Genomic DNA, 17615 nt, shown 5'->3' with positions numbered 1-17615 from the left:
AGATGAACAAAGACTCCAAAGTTCGTTATTTGCCCTTCTCTTTTAATCCCCTCCCTGCTACACTTCTAAAAAGAAGTACCCAGAAATTAAACACAAGGAAGCTCAAAGAGCCAAGGCAAGCCAGCCCAAGAGTAGCAGGCTCCCTCCCACAGGGGCCAAAGTCTGGACGCTGGGGTCTCCAGTCAGAGCCTGGTAGTAAAACGTGGTGCAGAATAAGGTAGTTCCAGAAGCTAGCAGTAACCCGGCCTGAAGGAGATAACAAGGCGGAATGCAGGCCAGTAAGAACAGGGCAGGCTAGAGGGAGTGGGTGGGGCTTGGTCAGGGTTAGGGGTGGGGGGAATTACCCAGAGGGGCTTTCTGCACAGGGGCACCCCTAACAGGGCCAGGCTGTGTAAGAAGTGGTGTTTGTTGGTCTTGTCAAAGAGCTGTAAGAAAAGGAGAAATGGGGGGACTTCCTGAGCAACGCAGGATCCCGGGGGGACACAACGGACAAGAGTTCGTCCTCCAACCCCACCTCTCAAGTCCCAGCTTGCCCCTCCCTCAGGCACCCAGGCCTCAAGAGTTGCATCCCTTGCCGCTACAAAGACCCGCGCCCCGTCCCTACCCTACTTCCCTCAGGGACCCCAGACTTTGTGCCCTCATAGGCCCCAAAGCCGAGGAGCCCCAGGGCAGTTACTTCACCTCCTTCCCGTAGGCATCCGGAAACTGGGCTCCTGTGGAAAGGAGAAGCAAAGGTTACCAGTCCTAGCGCCAACCTCGACCGCCCCCACTCCCAGGGGGACCCAGGTGGACGCAGGCGAGAAAGGGCGCCCCCAGTAGGCTTCTAATTGGTGGAAACACGCATTAGGCAGTTCTGGGAACCAACTGGGCCGGGCTGAGGGACTTTAAAAGGTTTAGGGCTCCGCGGGCCGTCTGGTCGAAGGGAGGGCCGACACTTCCCATAGACTCCGCCTCTGCACCAGACCCTAAAGATCGCCCCCAACACAATCCCAGCTCCATCCCCAGCCCCCTGACCGTGCGCCCCGTAGGAGGCCAAGCCTAAGGCCCCAGCTCCGGACAAGGCGCCCAGACGGCGGAAAGCAGCCCCCGGACCAGCCATGGCAGTGGACGGTCACGCGCCGGACGAACACCGCCCGGGCCACCCAAGAGGCCAACCAATCCCGATCTCCCATGCAAATAAGGTCCACAGGTGCCCAATCCGGGCCGTGTTCATTTCAGCGTCCAGGTCCTCACCCGGGTACTTGGGCCTTTGTAAAACCTCTGTTGAGTGGCGAAGACTTCTGGCGGGCGGAGAAACCAGAACCAATTAGGAGCGGAGGAGCGGAGCAGTGGAGGCGGGGTTGGGGGGGCGGGACTAGAGGATTTGCGTCACGGATTGGCCCACTTTCCAAGTTGGTAGCCTCTTTTAACACCTCGCCCCCCCACCCCACCTCCGGCCAATTTCCAAAGATCCCGGTCCTCTTGCAAAGTTCCGCCCCTTTCCTCACAAGCTCCTCCTTTTCAGCTTTAAACCGGACCCACTCCCAAAGAGAGGCGGTCCCACGGATAGCGAAGCCCCACCCACCACCGTTAAACCCCGCCCACTACCCAAATGGCCCCTCCTCCAGAACCGAAGGCTCCGCCTTCACACCATGCCCCGCCCCTTAGAGTTCACCCCCCCCTCCTCCCCCCACCACCCCCCCGCACTAACTGCGAGAACCCGGAGGGTGGGAGATAACGGTGTGTGTGTGGGGGGGTGTCTCCACCCTGCCCTGCTGGCCTGCTTCGTCCATCCGTCGGTCTGTCCACTCCCGTCCCCTTCCACCTTCTCCAATCCCCCCCACACTCTGGAGGGCGGGCGGGCAGGCGGGTGCGAGCGAGGGGTGTGCGCCGCTCTCTCGGCAGGGGGCGGGGGAGGCGGCCGCGCGGTGACGCGCGGGGCTGCTGCGGCTGCTCAGCCGGCGGATCATCACTCTCTGGCTGGGATGGACGCGGGGCGGGCGGGCCCTGGCGCGCGGGGCCAGGAGTCCGGGCCTCCCGGCTGCTGAGCGTTCCCCGAAGCCTACCCCTTACCTCCGCTTTCCCTCCTAGGATCTGTGCCGACCCCCGCCCCGGGGCTCCAGACTCGGCTCCCGCCCTCCTCTGACTCCCCGGACCTCCCCCTCCCGCCCGCCCTCGGGATCGACTAGATCCCTCCCCCTCCCTGAGGATTCCGGCTGGATCCCTGCCCCTGCACCGCGGATCCTGCGCTCCCGGGTTTTGGCCCCCTGGGGATTGCCGTGGACTCCTCCTCCCGTACCCGATCCCTCAGGATCCTCCGCCTGTACCGCCTTCTGGTCCCTCGAAGCCAGCCCACGAAGCCGGTGGATCCCCAATCCAGCCCCGTCCCGTTGCCTCCTCCTCCCTCCGCCGTCCCCACTGCGGGGTTCCCTGTTCTTGGGCTCCTCCTGACCCCATCCCCTACCTCTCCTTTCCCCGGGGATCGACTGGATCCCGGCCCCGCCCCCGGGGGCTGGGGCGATCTCCCTCCCCCGCCGGGTGAGGCGCTGCGGGCGGGGGCTGGGCCTGCGGGGCCGCGGGGGCTCAGAGGCCGCCGCCCCCCTCCCGAAGCCCGTCCGCCCCCTACTCAGAGCCCTGGATGGAGGCACCACGGCCCCAGGGCTGAGCCAGGTAGGAGCTAAGCCGGGCCGGGTGGAGGGGGCTGCGTGGCGGTCCATTGGGGTCTCCCTCTCCCCATCACTCTCCCTGCGCCTGGTTTCCCCCAGCCTGCTCTGTCTGCGTGTCTCCGCCTAGGGATGCTCTCGCCGTGTCTCTGCGTCTCGGTCTCTTTGTCTCTGCCTCTCTCCAGCCCATGAATGATCCTTTGAATGGGCCCACAGACCCCGTGTGTTCCCATCTCCCCCTCCCCCTCCTTCTCCCCTTCCCGGCCAAGCCATTTTCCCCACTGCAGGAAGAAGGGGGGTGCCTATGGCCTGAGCCCCCGTCCCTCAACTCTCCCCGACCGGGGGAGTCAGGCCTGGGCAGGAATGGAGCGAATAAGGCAGAGGGATCGGGGGGGGGGCAAGATGTGGCAGACAGAGATGAGGAGAGCAGGGGAGAGAAAATGGGGGAGACAGAAATAGGGAAAGAGAGAGAAATAGAAGGGGCTTGAGAGAGAAATTTGGGGAAGGGATTTGAAGGAGACAGAAAAATGAGAAACACCAAAGAGGGAGGTGTAGAAGAGAGAGAGATGAAAAAAGACTGAGGGGCGAGAGACTGAAGGCAAGAGCTGGAGCAAGCTGGAAGAGGCCGTGGAAAGATGCTCTGAGGGAGCGCTATGGAGAGGAGAGAGATGGGGGGGAGGGCTCCAGTGGGAGGGAAGAAGGGAGAGAAGCTGGCAGGGAGGAGGCCAGGGGCCCAAAGTACCTTAAGGGAGGGGGGTGACAGAGGCAGACCTTGTTCGCGGAAGGCGGAGGGGGCGGGTGGGGGAGGGGCGGCAAGGCCATGGAAGCAGAGTCCAGCCTGGCATAGGCAGAGGAGAATCTGGAGGAGCCAGCCCCAAGCCCCCTCCAGGTGATGGGGGAACAGGAGCTTAAGAGGACCTGAAGAAAGGGAGGGCATGACTGGGTGTGTGGGGTAAGGATTCCTGTGTCCTCATCTCTGGAATAAATTGACACCTGCAGAGAGCCAACCGCGGGCTGGTGCCTGGCTCTGAAAACCCCGCGTCAGCAAACAGCTCTGGCCGCTGGTGGGGGGGGGGACGGGGGGGCTTGCCGAGATGACCTGGGTGTCTGCCCCTTCAGTCCGATCTGTTCCCTCGTCCTGCTCCTGCTGCCCTGGGCACCCAGGCATCAAGGCAGCAACTGTGGGGGCCCGGCAAGGGGAAGGGGAGGTGAATAGCTGGGATGGGATGAGAAGAGGCCAAGCTTTGTCCCCAGGGCATGGGTCAAAATGCCATGCATGGAAGAAGAGGTGTCTGGGGTTCAAGGCTGTTCAAGACTGTGGGAGGGGAGCCATTGGTGGGTGCATCTGATTCCCGCTAAAGCCACCTCAGCACCCCTTCTCCCCAGCCAGAGGCCTGGTCACTAGGGCTAGGTTCTGACTGGCCAACAAGGGGCAAGAGGCAGCTCTTTTAGGGTTCTCTAGGCCCCTAGTCTCCAGCTCCCCTCAACATATATACTCCTCCCTCTATGCGAAGGCTGGGGGCAACTCTAGCATTCTGACTCATGCCTCTGCTCTCCTCCTCATGCCCTGAATGGACCCCATAACCAACCCAGCCCCTTCCCCTCTTCCTCCAGACCCCACCCCCCACCCCCACTCCAGGGTTAAAGCTGAAGCCCGTTGCCCAGGTAGCATTGCCGGGCAGCATCCTGTCGCCCAGCAACCGGCTGCAGAATCACGCACCTGTCCCCGGATTTGCCCCTCCAGCATCCCCTCCCTGTCTAGCCCCTGCCTCAAGGCACCTTAACTTCTGAGGGGAGAAATGGAGAGGGCCTGGAGTGCAGGGGTCTCCCCCACTACACAAATCCTTCTAGAATGAGATGTTGAAGGGAGGGTAAGGTGCTGGGCTTGTGCAGTCCCCAGAAAGACCCAAGTCTGGTCTGGGGTGGGAGTTCAGTGCCATGAAATTACAGCTCAGGAGTGATTAACACGTATAAACAAACCCACCACTTCCTGCTAATTAATGACTTGGTATTTTTATTTTCTCTTCCTTGTCTATCTCATCCCTCCCAGGGAGGTGGGAGCTGGGACTCCTGGAGTCCCTGAGGAGAACGTGCCTGGGAGGGATAAACAGCTGGAAGGGGAAGTACTTGGTCTGGGGAGCTGACCCTCCTTCCCCTCTGGCGGTCCTAGACATTTAACACATCTGGACCTCACCCCAGCCTCAGACTTTTCTATCTGGGTCCCTGCTGAGGGGAGGGGGTGGCTGGGGTGGGGTGTGGGGGGTGCCAAGGGGCTAGAGGATGGAAGAAGGGGGACAACTTGGTCTGAATTCCGAGTCACTAACCACCTGTCTCTTCTGTTTCCCCATTCCTGTCTGTCTGCCCCGTCCAATTTCCCTTCCCTTCTTGCACCTCTTCTCTGTATTTTTCTGTCCGTCCGTCTGTCTGTCCCTCCTCCCCGCAGGTCGGGCCTGCCTTCACCTTCTCCCACTTCCTGCCCCTTCCCCACCCCTCGCCCCCTCCATGGAGAGGAACAGACCCCTTCCCTGTCCCGTCTAACCCAGGTCCCACCCCACCCCCCTCCTCCCTCCCTTTCCCCCGCCCCCTCCTCCCTCCTGGGGCGAGGGGGGCCTCCCTCCCTCTCCCCCCCCTTCTCTCTCTCTCCGAGGGGGGGGGTCCCGGGGAGGGAGGGGGGGTCCCCCGATCAGCATGTGGCTCCTGGCGCTGTGTCTGGTGGGGCTGGCGGGGGCTCAGCGGGGGGGAGGGGGTCCCGGCGGCGGCGCCCCGGGCGGCCCGGGCCTGGGTCTCGGCAGCCTCGGGGAGGAGCGCTTCCCAGTGGTGAACACGGCCTACGGGCGAGTGCGCGGCGTGCGCCGCGAGCTCAACAACGAGATCCTGGGCCCGGTCGTGCAGTTCCTGGGCGTGCCCTACGCCACGCCCCCCCTGGGCGCCCGCCGCTTCCAGCCGCCCGAGGCCCCCGCCTCGTGGCCCGGCGTGCGCAACGCCACCACCCTGCCGCCCGCCTGCCCGCAGAACCTGCACGGGGCGCTGCCCGCCATCATGCTACCCGTGTGGTTCACCGACAACCTGGAGGCGGCCGCCACCTACGTGCAGAACCAGAGCGAGGACTGCCTGTACCTCAACCTCTACGTGCCCACCGAGGACGGTAAGGGCGCGGGCACCGGGCCGGGCCCCCGGTGGACACAGCCCACAGACGGCCATGCACACCCTCAGGCGCCGGCATGCCCCGGGCCGGGAGCTGGGCCTTCGCCGGGGCCGTGAGGGGCAGTGCGTCCCTGCGGGCTCTGCGTGCCCCCCAAGGGTGGTACAGGTCCCCGCCAGGCAGTCCCAGGAACGAATCCCACAGTCAGCCCGGAAGCTCCTTGTGTGCCCAGAGAGCTGATGGCGAGGGCAGCAGGCACTAGGCTGGGCCTACCCACCCCCTGCCCACAGAGGCACACACAGAGGGGACACTGAGGGCGATCAGGTGGTGGAGGCATCCATCATCAGCTGCCTAGACAGCCACTCCAGCTCTGCCCCATCTCCTGCGCCCAGGCCTGGGTTTGTCCCCAGCCACTACCCACTTGAGCTACACCTCCACCTCAAGGACAGCAAAGACTCCTCCTTCTCCCCAGGCCAGCATGGGCAGACGTCCTTCTGTCACATGCAGGGCCCCTCACCTGAGCTGAGTGCCTCTTCCCCGGGAATGCTCTGTCCCCTGATCCCTATGCACTCCCGGAGGATCAGGGAAGCTCCTTGCCAAGAGCCCCTCCACTCACAGTACAGCCCGCCCATCCCCAACAGAGCACCTTCCTGTGGGCTCTGAGCTGCTCTTCTTGACAGTGAACTCTCTAGTTCACTACAGCACCGCTTGTGGCCACCAGCAGCAGTTCCCCACCGGACGCCAGCCTTCAGCACATCGAGACCAACCAGTGTCAGTACCTTCCAGCAGCCCATGGCAGAGGGTAATCAGCAGGCCTGCAGCCACCCCGACAGACCATCCTCACAAAGAGCCCCCACGTTATCCTTCCTACTCCCCGTGTCACCACTCCAAAACACCCGACACACACAGAGACCATCCACTCTGATAACACCTGCCACAGGCCATTTTCCAACAACTTTACATATAGGCTTGATACCCAGGAACCCCACTGTACACCCTACACACCCAACACCCACACATCATGAACTCAAGTCCCACTACAAGACCAGGAATTTCAAATACTCAACACTCAGGTCAGGTACCCAACCGAGCGGCACACTGACCTTGTGCTCTAGAATCCCACATATCAAAATTCCCAGCACCTTCACACAGCACGGACGCCAACACTTCTCTGGAATTGTGTACCCTGTCACCCATATAGACCCGTGCTCCCCAGTATCTCTGGGTATAGATCATGTGCCCTAGTAACACCCATACGCAGACCTTTACCCCAGTAACCCTGCAGCTGGACCATGTGCTCCAACAGGCTACTCACACCGCAGTCCCCTACGTTCGCAACACCTCTCAGACATTGCTCACCCCAACTCCTGCCTAGAGGTCATCAGTATCGTACCTCAGGCTGTGACAGCACAGGTGGCAACCCTACACCCTGCTCACAGATCAAGTACTCCAACACCTCGCTCCCTGCACCCAGAGGACATGCCAATCACAGAACACCTCATGCACCGCAACACCGTCACTGCCCCTCCCCATATAAGCCACGCCTCCTAGCCACCCATACACGCAATGCACAGAAGTTTCTACTCCAATCCTGTTCAGATTCCAAGCACTCTGACAGACCACTTACCCCAAGACCATCCTCCCCAATATCCCAGCAGCCTCTGCCTCAGAGCCGTCCACTCTACCTTCCCTTGCCCTCTCATGGACCAGCTACCCCAGCGCCCTCCTACCAGTGAATCATTCACCCCAGCGCCTCCAACAGGCCACCCATCTCAATGCTCTCCCCTCGTGGACTCTCCACCGACATCTTCAGGTAGAAAGCTGTCCCGCTTGCAACGCCCCGCTCAGTGGGCTATTGTCTCATCACCCCTCATGTGAAACATTCACCCAGCACTTCCCGCTAATGGACTGTCCACCCCAACACCTCCACACAAATTGCCCACCCTGCCCCCACCCCACCCATGCCCACACCTTCTGTGTTTTTAACCATCGCTTATTGCAGACCTGCTTGGGGCCTGACACATTCAGGTGATCTCACTGAATCCTTCACACCAGCTCTGGGAGGAAGAGGTTGACTCAGGCGCGCACACACACGCACACACACGCACACACACACACTCATACACACTCACACAGCCGCACACTTAATATTCTCACGCGCACACATGCCCTGCTGACTTCATTCCCATCCCCATCCCTATCCTGTCAGAGAAGAACAGGCCCAGATCCTAACGGGTCCCCTTGGGGCCATCACCACCAGTTGGGAGAAGCTTTGCAGAGGCTGGCCTCAGCCTTACTGACCCTTCCCTCCGCATGCTGGTCCCCAGGCCACTGGGAGAAATTGATCAGCCTGGGGGAACCCCTCAGGCCTCTGGGTTCCAGCTCTCCCTTGACTAATCCCCCAATCTGCAAGAAGCCTAGACCCAAACTCTGAGCCCAGTCTGGGGCCTTTCCTTGACAGGGGGCACACTTTGTGCCTCCCCGCACCTCCTGGCACCTTATGTGTTGGGCTGGCTCAGGGCACTGTGTTTCCTATTCCCTATTTGTGGACTGAACCCCCAATTGGGGAGGGGGGCTTTTGGCATTAGAGCAGGGGTTGGTGGCGGGCTGGCGCCCCTGGTGGGGAGTTTACCATCTGTGGGGGAGGAGAGCAGGCCTGGGTAAGGGATGAGGTTGGGGAGGGGGGTCAGAGGGAAGAGGTGGAGTGGAGGGCAAGACCTGATGACCCCTTTCCCTGCTTCACCCCGCACTGGGGAGGTGGGGTGAGAAGTCAGGCTTGTGAGTGTGGATGGAAGAGAAATGCTGGCTGGTGAGAGGCTGGGAGGTGGGCAGGCATCCCTCGCTGACCTCCCCACCGCCGGCCAGTGGAGAGCTGAGGGCTTCCAGGGGCTGTGAGCTGTGGGGACGGGCTGCCCCAGCCCCATCCTACCCTCTGCCCTCCAGATCGGTCCAGAGGGAAGCAGAGTCCTTTCTGCCGGAACCCCTCCTCTCTACAGCCTGGGGGAGCGGGCAGGTGCTTGGCTGGTCCTGAAGAGGGCCTGCGTGAGTGGTGGCGCCCCTCCCCGGGCGGGGCACAGCTGGCCTTGGGCTCCCAGACTCCCTGGTTGGCTTCCCCTCCCCTCCCACCCACCCCACCTCTAACACCGTTTCATTTCCAGCAATTAGCAAACACTTGGACAAGCCAAATCCTTTCCAGCCAAATCAATACGTCTTAAGACAGGCCTCAGCCCACTCAGGCACCCCACCCCCCCAAAACCAGCCTTTTCTTTGGGGCATGACTTTTTCTGGGGAGGGGAACAAAATTTGGGTTGTAGAAACGTTTTTCTCTTTTCTTGGTTTCTTTTTCTTGCAAACAAATTTTGCTTTTTTGGCTTATTTTTTCTGCCCCTCACCCTCCCCTTTTCTGCTTTCTCTCCTCCCCTCCCCATCCACCACCTCCCCTCGACCCCCATCTTTCCCCACAAAATTGTCCTTTTTTCTCTGTTTTGTGTTCCCGGTCTTAGGTCCGCTCACAAAAAAACGTGACGAGGCGACGCTCAATCCGCCAGACACAGGTAGATTTAAAAATCACGCTGCTGCATGTGGTTGCTGATAAGAGGACGTTCTCGGCCCTGCCCCTAACTAAATGCCCTCACAGCCCTCAAGGCCCCTCAGTCGTTTTCCCAACTAAAAACGAAAAAGAAAAGAAAAGAAAAATTTGTAATAATTGGAAAAAAGAATTATGAAAACTTCAAACGAAATTTGAACAATGTTGGACCCACTAGAAAACAGGCAAGAAAAGCTTAAACATGGCGAAAATAAAGTGCAGAAAGAAATTGGAATGTCAGAAAAAAAACAAAAAACACCAAAGAATTGGATAAAATGTTTAATTTGACAGACATTTGGACTGTTTTGAAACTTGTGAAATATAACATTTGAAAAAACAATTTTAATTTGGAGCAAAATAACATTTGAAAACAAATTTAAATCGGCAAATTGATGACACAATTGAAACAGCAGAAACCTGCTACAGTTTCCAAAAAAAAGCCTGTCCGATGCAGAAAACGCACATTTGAAGCAAATTAAAGAATTTGGACATTTTTGAAAACAGGGCCCAATATCTTGAAGTTTCACCACAAAATTTTGAAAAAGTGCAAAGAACTTTTTTCTTTTTTTCTTTTTTTCCAAAAACGGATCTTTTTGGTTTCTTGTTTTTTTGGGTTTTTTTTCTTTTCTTGTTGAATCTGCCCCGAGAGCTTCTTGTTTTTTGGTTGATGTTTTTTCTTTCTTTCTTCTTTCTTGATCCTGTTTTTTGTTGTTGGTTTTGAATTCTTGTCGCCCCAGCCCCCCTTCCTGCTCCTTCCCTTTCTGACTCCCCCTCCCCCCTCGCTGGGAGTGGAGGTGCTGGGTGGGGAGAAGTGAGGACATTTAGGACAGGATCTCGGAGGGACGGAGGGACGGAGACCAGCCTGAACTGTTGGAAGGCCACTGGAGGTTCAGGAACAAAGGGAAGAATAGGATTGGGGGAGGACACAGAGAGGGCACTGCCCACCTAGGAGCTCCTGGCCAAAGTCAGGTGGAAGGAGGTGTCATAGAAGGTCCTAAGAGACAGGAGGCAGGAAGCTGTCTGTGGGGGGGTGGAGGGGAGTGTCTCAGTGACCTGTTGGTTGACCTTCTGCCATGAAGGAACTTTCTAGCGGCATGAGGGAGGCGGGCAGAGGCATTGGGGACCAGCTGTGGAGGCCCAGGCCTGGATCTTATTTGCCGAGTGCCCAGGCTGGTCAGAGATTGCAGGTGTCAAGAAAGAGGAGGGCCTGGAGGGCCAGGGGTGATGCCAGCACAGGCACTGTGGCTGCATCTTGGGGGAGCTGCAGGGGCAGGGACCCTGGCAAGCCCTCTCAGACTCCCACCCTCTTCCGGAATTAGTTGCCCCTCAGTCCGGTCTGTAGTGCCTCAAGGGGCCTTCTACATATGGGAGTGATCATGGGATCCTTTGGGGACATGGCAAGAGAGGGGTCCAGAGCTCAGGACTTAGGCCAGTTTGGGGGGTCCGAGACTAGAGCTGCACCCTGGCTTCATTAAGCAGGCTCTTTCCCACCCTGCCGCCTCCTGCCACAGTAATTAGGCTGGGGGTTGCCATGGTAACTGGGGAGGTGACCTAGAAAGGAATTAGGGCGGGGAGGAGACCAAGCCCCCAGGGACCCTAGGGCCTGGCACCCCCTCACCCACAGACCAGGCTACCATGTGGAGCTGAGGCCCACGGCCTGAGTCGAAGGAAACGCCAAGACCCTCCCAGGATCTCTAGCTCTAGTGGCAGCCCTGGGAGCTCGCTCTTCCTAGGAGCAGGAAGGAGATTTGCTGTGTGTGTGTGGGGAGGGGTTCCCCTGGGTCCAGCAGACGCCCTAAGGAGGGCCAGCCCCCAGCCCTGCCTCTGCTAGGCTTCTTGGAAGGTCTGCCAGGCATGTGGAGAAATGCTGTGGGGCACACCGGCAGGAGGTGGGGAGGGATCTTCTGCCAGGGCTAGCTGGGGAGGGAGGGAGGGGAATCCGGTCTTGCCCCCCAGGGGATGGGAGTGACATGTCCCCTGAGCTCCGGGCTGGAACTCAGCAGACCTGGGAGCGGGGCGGTGCTGCTTTTGGTCTGACTGTGTCCTTGTCCCCCACCCCCCGGCCCACCTACCCGCCCCCTCCCCACGCAGATATCCGGGACTCCGGGAAGAAGCCGGTGATGCTGTTTCTGCATGGCGGCTCCTACATGGAGGGCACCGGGAACATGTTCGATGGCTCTGTCCTGGCCGCCTACGGCAACGTCATCGTAGCCACACTCAACTACCGGCTTGGGGTGCTCGGTGAGGGTGGGCAGCCAACTCTAGGGGCTGGAGTCTGGGAGGAGGGCCTGCCGGCAGGGTTCCTCTAAACCCAGCAGAAGCAGAATGGCTTCTGGGCTGGACGGAGCTGCCCAGAAAGAGGGCAAGGGTGCTGTGACAGCCCCAGGAAGCCCCCTTTCTTCCTCTACCCCCAGGTTTTCTCAGCACTGGGGACCAGGCTGCAAAAGGCAACTATGGGCTCCTGGACCAGATCCAGGCCCTGCGCTGGCTCAGTGAGAACATTGCCCACTTTGGGGGCGACCCTGAGCGCATCACCATCTTCGGATCTGGGGCAGGGGCCTCCTGTGTCAACCTTCTGATCCTCTCCCACCATTCGGAAGGTACCAGCCGCCTCCTCAGCCTGTCCCTCCTGTCCCCTTTCCCACGCCCCCGACCCCACCAGGTCCCCCTTCTCCCTCAGGCTGATACAGCCCAGCCTAAAGCCTGCCTGTCCCACCAGGGCTGTTCCAGAAGGCCATCGCCCAGAGTGGCACTGCCATTTCTAGCTGGTCTGTCAACTACCAGCCGCTCAAGTACACGCGGCTGCTGGCGGCCAAGGTGGGCTGTGACCGGGAGGACAGCGCCGAGGCCGTGGAGTGTCTGCGCCGGAAGCCTTCTCGGGAGCTGGTGGACCAGGACGTGCAGCCCGCCCGGTATGGGGGTGGGAGAGGGCCAGGTCCAGGCCTCCATCCTCCTTGCTGGTTCCAAGGAGGTTGAGGGTGAGAGGTGCCTGCAGGCCACGGGCCTTCCATTTAGCCAGGAGAGGTGGGCTTCAAGGCCCTCCCGGGTCCCTGCCTTCTCCCAGAAGCCTTCCCTAAGCGGAGGTGCCTAAACAGAGCCAGTGTGCACGAGGCTCCACGAAGTGCTGGAGGGAGGACTTCCCGCGAGGCCAAGTACCCTGAAGGGCTCAGAAGGTTTTAACTAGGGGAGAGGGGTCTTCCGAGCAGAGGACTCAGCAGGCTGTGAGCTGAGAGGAGGCCGGTGAACAGGTGATGCGACCTTGACCCCTTCTCCCCAGCTACCATATCGCCTTTGGGCCCGTGGTGGACGGTGACGTAGTCCCCGATGACCCTGAGATCCTCATGCAGCAGGGAGAATTCCTCAACTATGACATGCTCATCGGTGTCAACCAGGGAGAGGGCCTTAAGTTCGTGGAGGACTCGGCAGAGAGCGAGGACGGCGTGTCTGCCAGCGCCTTCGACTTCACCGTCTCCAACTTTGTGGACAACCTGTATGGCTACCCGGAGGGCAAGGATGTGCTGCGGGAGACCATCAAGTTTATGTACACGGACTGGGCCGACAGGGACAATGGCGAGATGCGGCGCAAGACCCTGCTGGCGCTCTTTACCGACCACCAGTGGGTGGCACCGGCTGTGGCCACCGCCAAGTTGCACGCTGACTACCAGTCCCCTGTCTACTTTTACACCTTCTACCACCACTGCCAGGCTGAGGGCCGGCCCGAGTGGGCAGACGCAGCGCATGGGGACGAGCTACCCTACGTCTTCGGTGTGCCCATGGTGGGCGCCACTGACCTCTTCCCCTGCAACTTCTCCAAGAATGACGTCATGCTCAGCGCCGTGGTCATGACCTACTGGACCAACTTCGCCAAGACTGGGTGAGGGCCAGAGGGGCTGGGTCGGGCATCCCTGCAGGTCAGGGCACACACCCCCTCCATCCTCAGCCCCTTCTCTCCCTCTCCTTCACGTGGCCATCATTCCTCCATCAAGGCGCTCTTGCCTTCTCGACTCAGACACCTGCCAGACGGCTCCTCTGTGTGTGTTGGAGACTCAGAAGAGTTGGACAGAGAGGTCCCTGTCTTTTCTGGGGGGCGGGCTCACTTGGTGCCTTTGGCTCCGTGTCCGTCTCTCCTTCCCTCCCTTGCCCACCCAGCTCTCTCCTTCTCCTCCCAGAGCTCGGCCCTCTGTCTGAGTGCTCTCATCTGTGTATCTGAGTGTGTGTGAGGGTTTGGGTCTGTCTGTCTATTGCTGTCTCTGGCTCTCTCTCTTGAAATCCATTGATATCTCTGCTTGCTTTGATCTGGTTACTCTGTACTCGCTGGTTTCCCCCTGGCTGTCTCTCATGTCCTTTTGTGTCTCTGTTTCCATATGTTTCCTTTTTTTTTTTTAGATGTTGGGGGTAGGAGTTTATTAATTAATTAATTTATTTTGGCTGTGTTGGGTCTTCGTTTCTGTGCGAGGGCTTTCTCTAGTTGTGGCAAGTGGGGACCACTCTTCATCGCGGTGCGCGGGCCTCTCACTGTCGCGGCCTCTCTTGTTGCGGAGCACAGGCTCCAGACGCGCAGGCTCAGTAGTTGTGGCTCACGGGCCCAGTTGCCCCGCGGCATGTGGGATCTTCCCAGATCAGGGCTCGAACCCGTGTCCCCTGCATTAGCAGGCAGATTCTCAACCACTGTGCCACCAGGGAAGCCCTTTCCACATGTTTCTATCTCATTCAGTCTCAAACTCTGCCTCTGTCACTGGTGGTCTGTCTCTGCCCTCTCTGCCCCTCTGTCCTCATCTCAGACTGTCTCTGGCAGTCTGGCTTCATCCCTATTTGTCTGTCTGTCCGTCTGTCTCTGGCAGTTTCTCTGTCTCTCTTCCCGTCTCCCCAGCTCTCTGCATCTCCGTCCGTCTCTCTCCCCATTCCTCCCATAGCACGCCCCCACCCCCGCCTTTCATGGGAGCCTCACCCTTACTCCTCCTTTCCCTGCCCCCCTGTGTCCACAGCGACCCCAACCAGCCGGTGCCACAGGACACCAAGTTCATCCACACCAAGCCTAACCGCTTCGAGGAGGTGGTGTGGAGCAAGTTCAACAGCAAGGAGAAGCAGTACCTGCACATCGGCCTGAAGCCGCGCGTGCGCGACAACTACCGCGCCAACAAGGTGGCCTTCTGGCTGGAGCTCGTGCCGCACCTGCACAACCTGCACACGGAGCTCTTCACCACCACCACGCGCCTCCCTCCCTACGCCACGCGCTGGCCGCCGCGCCCGCCCCCTGGTGCCCCGGGCACTCGCCGCCCGCCGCCTCCGGCCACCCTGCCGCCCGAGCCCGAGCCCGAGCCGGGCCCCCGGGCCTATGACCGCTTCCCCGGGGACTCCCGAGACTACTCCACGGAGCTCAGCGTCACCGTGGCCGTGGGCGCCTCCCTCCTCTTCCTCAACATCCTCGCCTTCGCTGCCCTCTACTACAAGCGGGACCGGCGGCAGGAGCTGCGGTGCAGGCGGCTCAGCCCCCCCGGCGGCTCGGGCTCCGGCGTGCCCGGCGGGGGCCCCCTGCTCCCTGCGGCCGGCCGTGAGCTGCCACCCGAGGAGGAGCTGGTGTCGCTGCAGCTGAAGCGGGGAGGTGGCGTCGGGGCGGACCCTGCGGAGGCCCTGCGCCCCGCCTGCCCGCCCGACTACACCCTGGCCCTGCGCCGCGCGCCGGACGATGTGCCTCTCCTGGCCCCTGGGGCCCTGACCCTGCTGCCCAGCGGCCTGGGGCCACCCCCTCCCCCGCCGCCCCCCTCCCTCCATCCCTTTGGGCCCTTCCCCCCACCTCCCCCCACCGCTACCAGCCACAACAACACGCTCCCCCATCCCCACTCCACCACTCGGGTATAGGGGGCGGCTCGGGGAGGCCCCCCTCCCCGGCCCTCCCGGCCCGCTCAGAAGGCAGGGAGGAGGACTTGGCGACAGGCTTTTGTCGTGTGGAGCTGTCACACGTCGAGGAGCTTTAGGTGGACATGGGTTTCCTCGCCGGGATGTGTGCGCTTCTCCCGCGCGGAGTGGCCCGTTCTCTTCTCCGGACCTGGGCCTTTGAACAACTGGGGGGGTGTTTTTTCCCCTCCGTCGTCTGGACACCCGTCTTCGGTGTGTGGAGACGTGGAAGTATTTTCCCACGTGGAGGTGTGCTTTCTCACGAGGGGGTGTGTTTTCCCATGTGCAGGGTGAGGTTTTTTTTTTGCCGCCCTGGACACATGTTGGCTCCCTCAGAGAATTTCTGCGGGGATTTGTGCCCCAGAATCCTCTTCCCTCATGCCTTCTCCCACCTCCTCCCTCCTCCCCCCGCCCTGGAGACCCTGGAAGTGGTGTGTTCACAAACAGCGACCCTTGGCCACCGGACGACGCAGGGTGGTGCCTGGGAAGGAGCGAGGAAATCCCAGCCCCCCTGCCCTGCCCCCAGCCCTCCCGCCCCAGCGAAGCATGTGTATCCCCCGTGGCACAAGTGAGGTGAAGCACGGTCTCCCCGGGCAGCCCTCGCCTTCCACAGATGACAGACACACGTTCCCTGCCGCGGGGAAGGGAGGAGACCCTGCATCCCTGTGCTGCCTCGGACCTTGTCTTCCCCTGGGTCCAGGATGCATTTCTGAGTGGAAACATGTTCTTGCATGTGGATGTATGTTTTCCCATGCAGACGGCCCCTTTCTCTCCAGCACTTCCCTGCATCTTAGGGCCTCAGGCCCAGCACTTAACTTCTCACATAGCAGGTGTGAAAGGACTTCAAATTGACAGAAGCTGAGGGGGAGGGACAAACCCCGAGGAGATGAACAGACCCTAAGCTCTGCCCTTCCTTCCCCTAGAGTTCGGGGGGTGGGGGGCTTGCGTGGCACCTGCCACCCACAGAGGCCGTGCATGTTTGACCCAAGCCCTCACCGCGGTCTGAGGGCAGCCCTTCTTCCCTCAGTCCTCAGACCGTCGCTCATCCGTGCCAAACTGGTGAGGTGGGTTTGAGGGGCGAAGACCCCCCCAAAACGTGCCAAGGATTCCTCAGTCCTGGGCCGGGGCAGGTAGGATACAGGAGACGGGGAGGTGGCAGCTAGAGGGCTCCCGCCTGCGTCGCTCTCGCCGTGTCTCATCTCTCCCTCTCTGCCCCTGTTTTCCCTCCCCCCTTCGCTGTCCCCCTCTGAAGCCATCCCTTCCTGGTCTCAAGCCAGCTTCTCCCCTCAGCTGCCCACCCCCTCCTTTGACCTGCCCCCTCTCCCCTGGGCCGCCAGGGCTGAAGGAAAGGAGCAGTGGAGGGGGGAGGGGAGGAGAGCAGGGGAGAAGCTTCCCCGGGCCGGTTGGGGGAGAGAACGGGGTCTCAGCTCTACTGAGGAACAGATGGAGGGGGCAGTGGGGGGCGGCGCTTGGGCAGACACCAGCAGGAAGAATTTGATTTGAAAGGATGCGTGTAAGGTGGCTGCCCAAAGAGAAGCGGTTTGGGCCTCTGGGGAAAGGAACAATGTCGGGAAGGGTTTCAAGGGACACCAGCCGAGAAGGAGCCGATCCTCGTCTGCTGGCATTTTGTGGGTTCACTAGTGCCAAATCTGAATAGGGGGTGGAGCGCTGTCCTCCACTGACACCCAAATCCAGAATCCCTGGTCTTGGCTCCCCAGAACTTTGCCTCCTGACTGCCCCTTCTGCCCCCACCTCCACCCATGGAAACTTAGTTCTTTTCCCACCCTTCCCCTGCCTGGTCTAGCTCCTTTCCAAACAGCCCTGCCTTCGAAATGCTAGGGACCTGGGCCCTGAACCCTGTAGACAGATGCCCCCCAAACTGGGGCATGGGAGGGGGGCTGGGGGACCCCATGATTCAGCCACGGACTCCAATGCCCAGCCCCTGTCCCCGGAACAATTCCTTGACAATCCCATGTCCCCACCCCAACCCTTCGCGGCTCTGTACACATTTTTAAACCTGGCAAAAGATGAAGAGAATATTGTAAATATAAAAGTTTAACTGTTGGTTTTGCCTGCTGTTATGTTGGGAGGTAGGGGTGGGGCTCTAAAGAAACCAACCTTGGAGAAGTGACTGCCAGTGAGGGAGGAGGAGGGGGTCCGAGCCCACAGCCCTTTCCAGTGAACAGCTCTGAGGTCAGAGAGAAGGGGGGAGTGGGTGCTGGGGTGAGGTGGTCACTGGTAACGGGGTTGTTCGGGGAGTTAAGATCAGGACCAGTGTCTGTGCAGAGGTCAGGGCCTGGCATAGAGGACCAGGCAGGGGCTGACGGGGACAGACGCCAAACAGGCCAGA

At 60.4% G+C, this 17615-nt stretch overlaps 2 protein-coding genes across 3 annotated transcripts; one reads left to right on the top strand and one right to left on the bottom strand.

The window, feature by feature from the left end:
* On the bottom strand, positions 1 to 1136 carry TMEM256 (transmembrane protein 256). The gene is made up of 4 exons (XM_007100668.3): positions 1015 to 1136; positions 682 to 713; positions 345 to 425; positions 1 to 246 (listed from the first exon to the last, which is right to left on the bottom strand). The coding sequence occupies exons 1-4, from the start codon at positions 1097 to 1099 to the stop codon at positions 103 to 105; spliced, it is 342 nt and encodes a 113-aa protein (XP_007100730.1). The 5' UTR covers positions 1100 to 1136; the 3' UTR covers positions 1 to 102.
* A 4194-nt stretch (positions 1137 to 5330) lies between these two features.
* NLGN2 (neuroligin 2) lies at positions 5331 to 17587 on the top strand. Of its 2 annotated transcripts, none has more exons than XM_024128007.2 (7): positions 5331 to 5787; positions 9288 to 9338; positions 11462 to 11611; positions 11785 to 11970; positions 12090 to 12282; positions 12648 to 13244; positions 14356 to 17587. In XM_024128007.2, the coding sequence occupies exons 1-7, from the start codon at positions 5331 to 5333 to the stop codon at positions 15227 to 15229; spliced, it is 2508 nt and encodes an 835-aa protein (XP_023983775.1). In that variant the 3' UTR covers positions 15230 to 17587. The 2 variants fall into 2 exon arrangements, with proteins under 2 accessions (XP_023983775.1, XP_028339422.1); XM_028483621.2 differs by lacking the exon at positions 5331 to 5787 and adding an exon at positions 6469 to 6586.
* The last annotated feature ends 28 nt before the right edge of the window (positions 17588 to 17615 follow it).

Source organism: Physeter macrocephalus, unplaced genomic scaffold, assembly GCF_002837175.3.
Source record: "Physeter macrocephalus isolate SW-GA unplaced genomic scaffold, ASM283717v5 random_50, whole genome shotgun sequence".
In the NCBI taxonomy this organism is placed as follows: Eukaryota; Metazoa; Chordata; class Mammalia; order Artiodactyla; family Physeteridae; genus Physeter; species Physeter macrocephalus.
The sequence above is the reverse complement of the archived record's forward strand: the minus strand, read 5'-3'. Positions and strand labels throughout refer to the sequence as shown.

Excerpts from the sequence above, each read along its gene's own strand:
- NLGN2 (XM_024128007.2), top strand. The coding sequence starts at position 5,331 with ATGTGGCTCCTGGCGCTGTGTCTGGTGGGGCTGGCGGGGGCTCAGCGG. Across the intron at positions 9,339-11,461 it reads GCTCAATCCGCCAGACACAG|ATATCCGGGACTCCGGGAAG; the intron begins GTAGATTTAAAA and ends CTCCCCACGCAG. Across the intron at positions 11,612-11,784 it reads CTACCGGCTTGGGGTGCTCG|GTTTTCTCAGCACTGGGGAC; the intron begins GTGAGGGTGGGC and ends CTCTACCCCCAG.
- TMEM256 (XM_007100668.3), bottom strand. The coding sequence starts at position 1,099 with ATGGCTGGTCCGGGGGCTGCTTTCCGCCGTCTGGGCGCCTTGTCCGGA. Across the intron at positions 426-681 it reads CGGATGCCTACGGGAAGGAG|CTCTTTGACAAGACCAACAA; the intron begins GTGAAGTAACTG and ends CTTTTCTTACAG. Across the intron at positions 247-344 it reads TGTGCAGAAAGCCCCTCTGG|GCCGGGTTACTGCTAGCTTC; the intron begins GTAATTCCCCCC and ends TATCTCCTTCAG.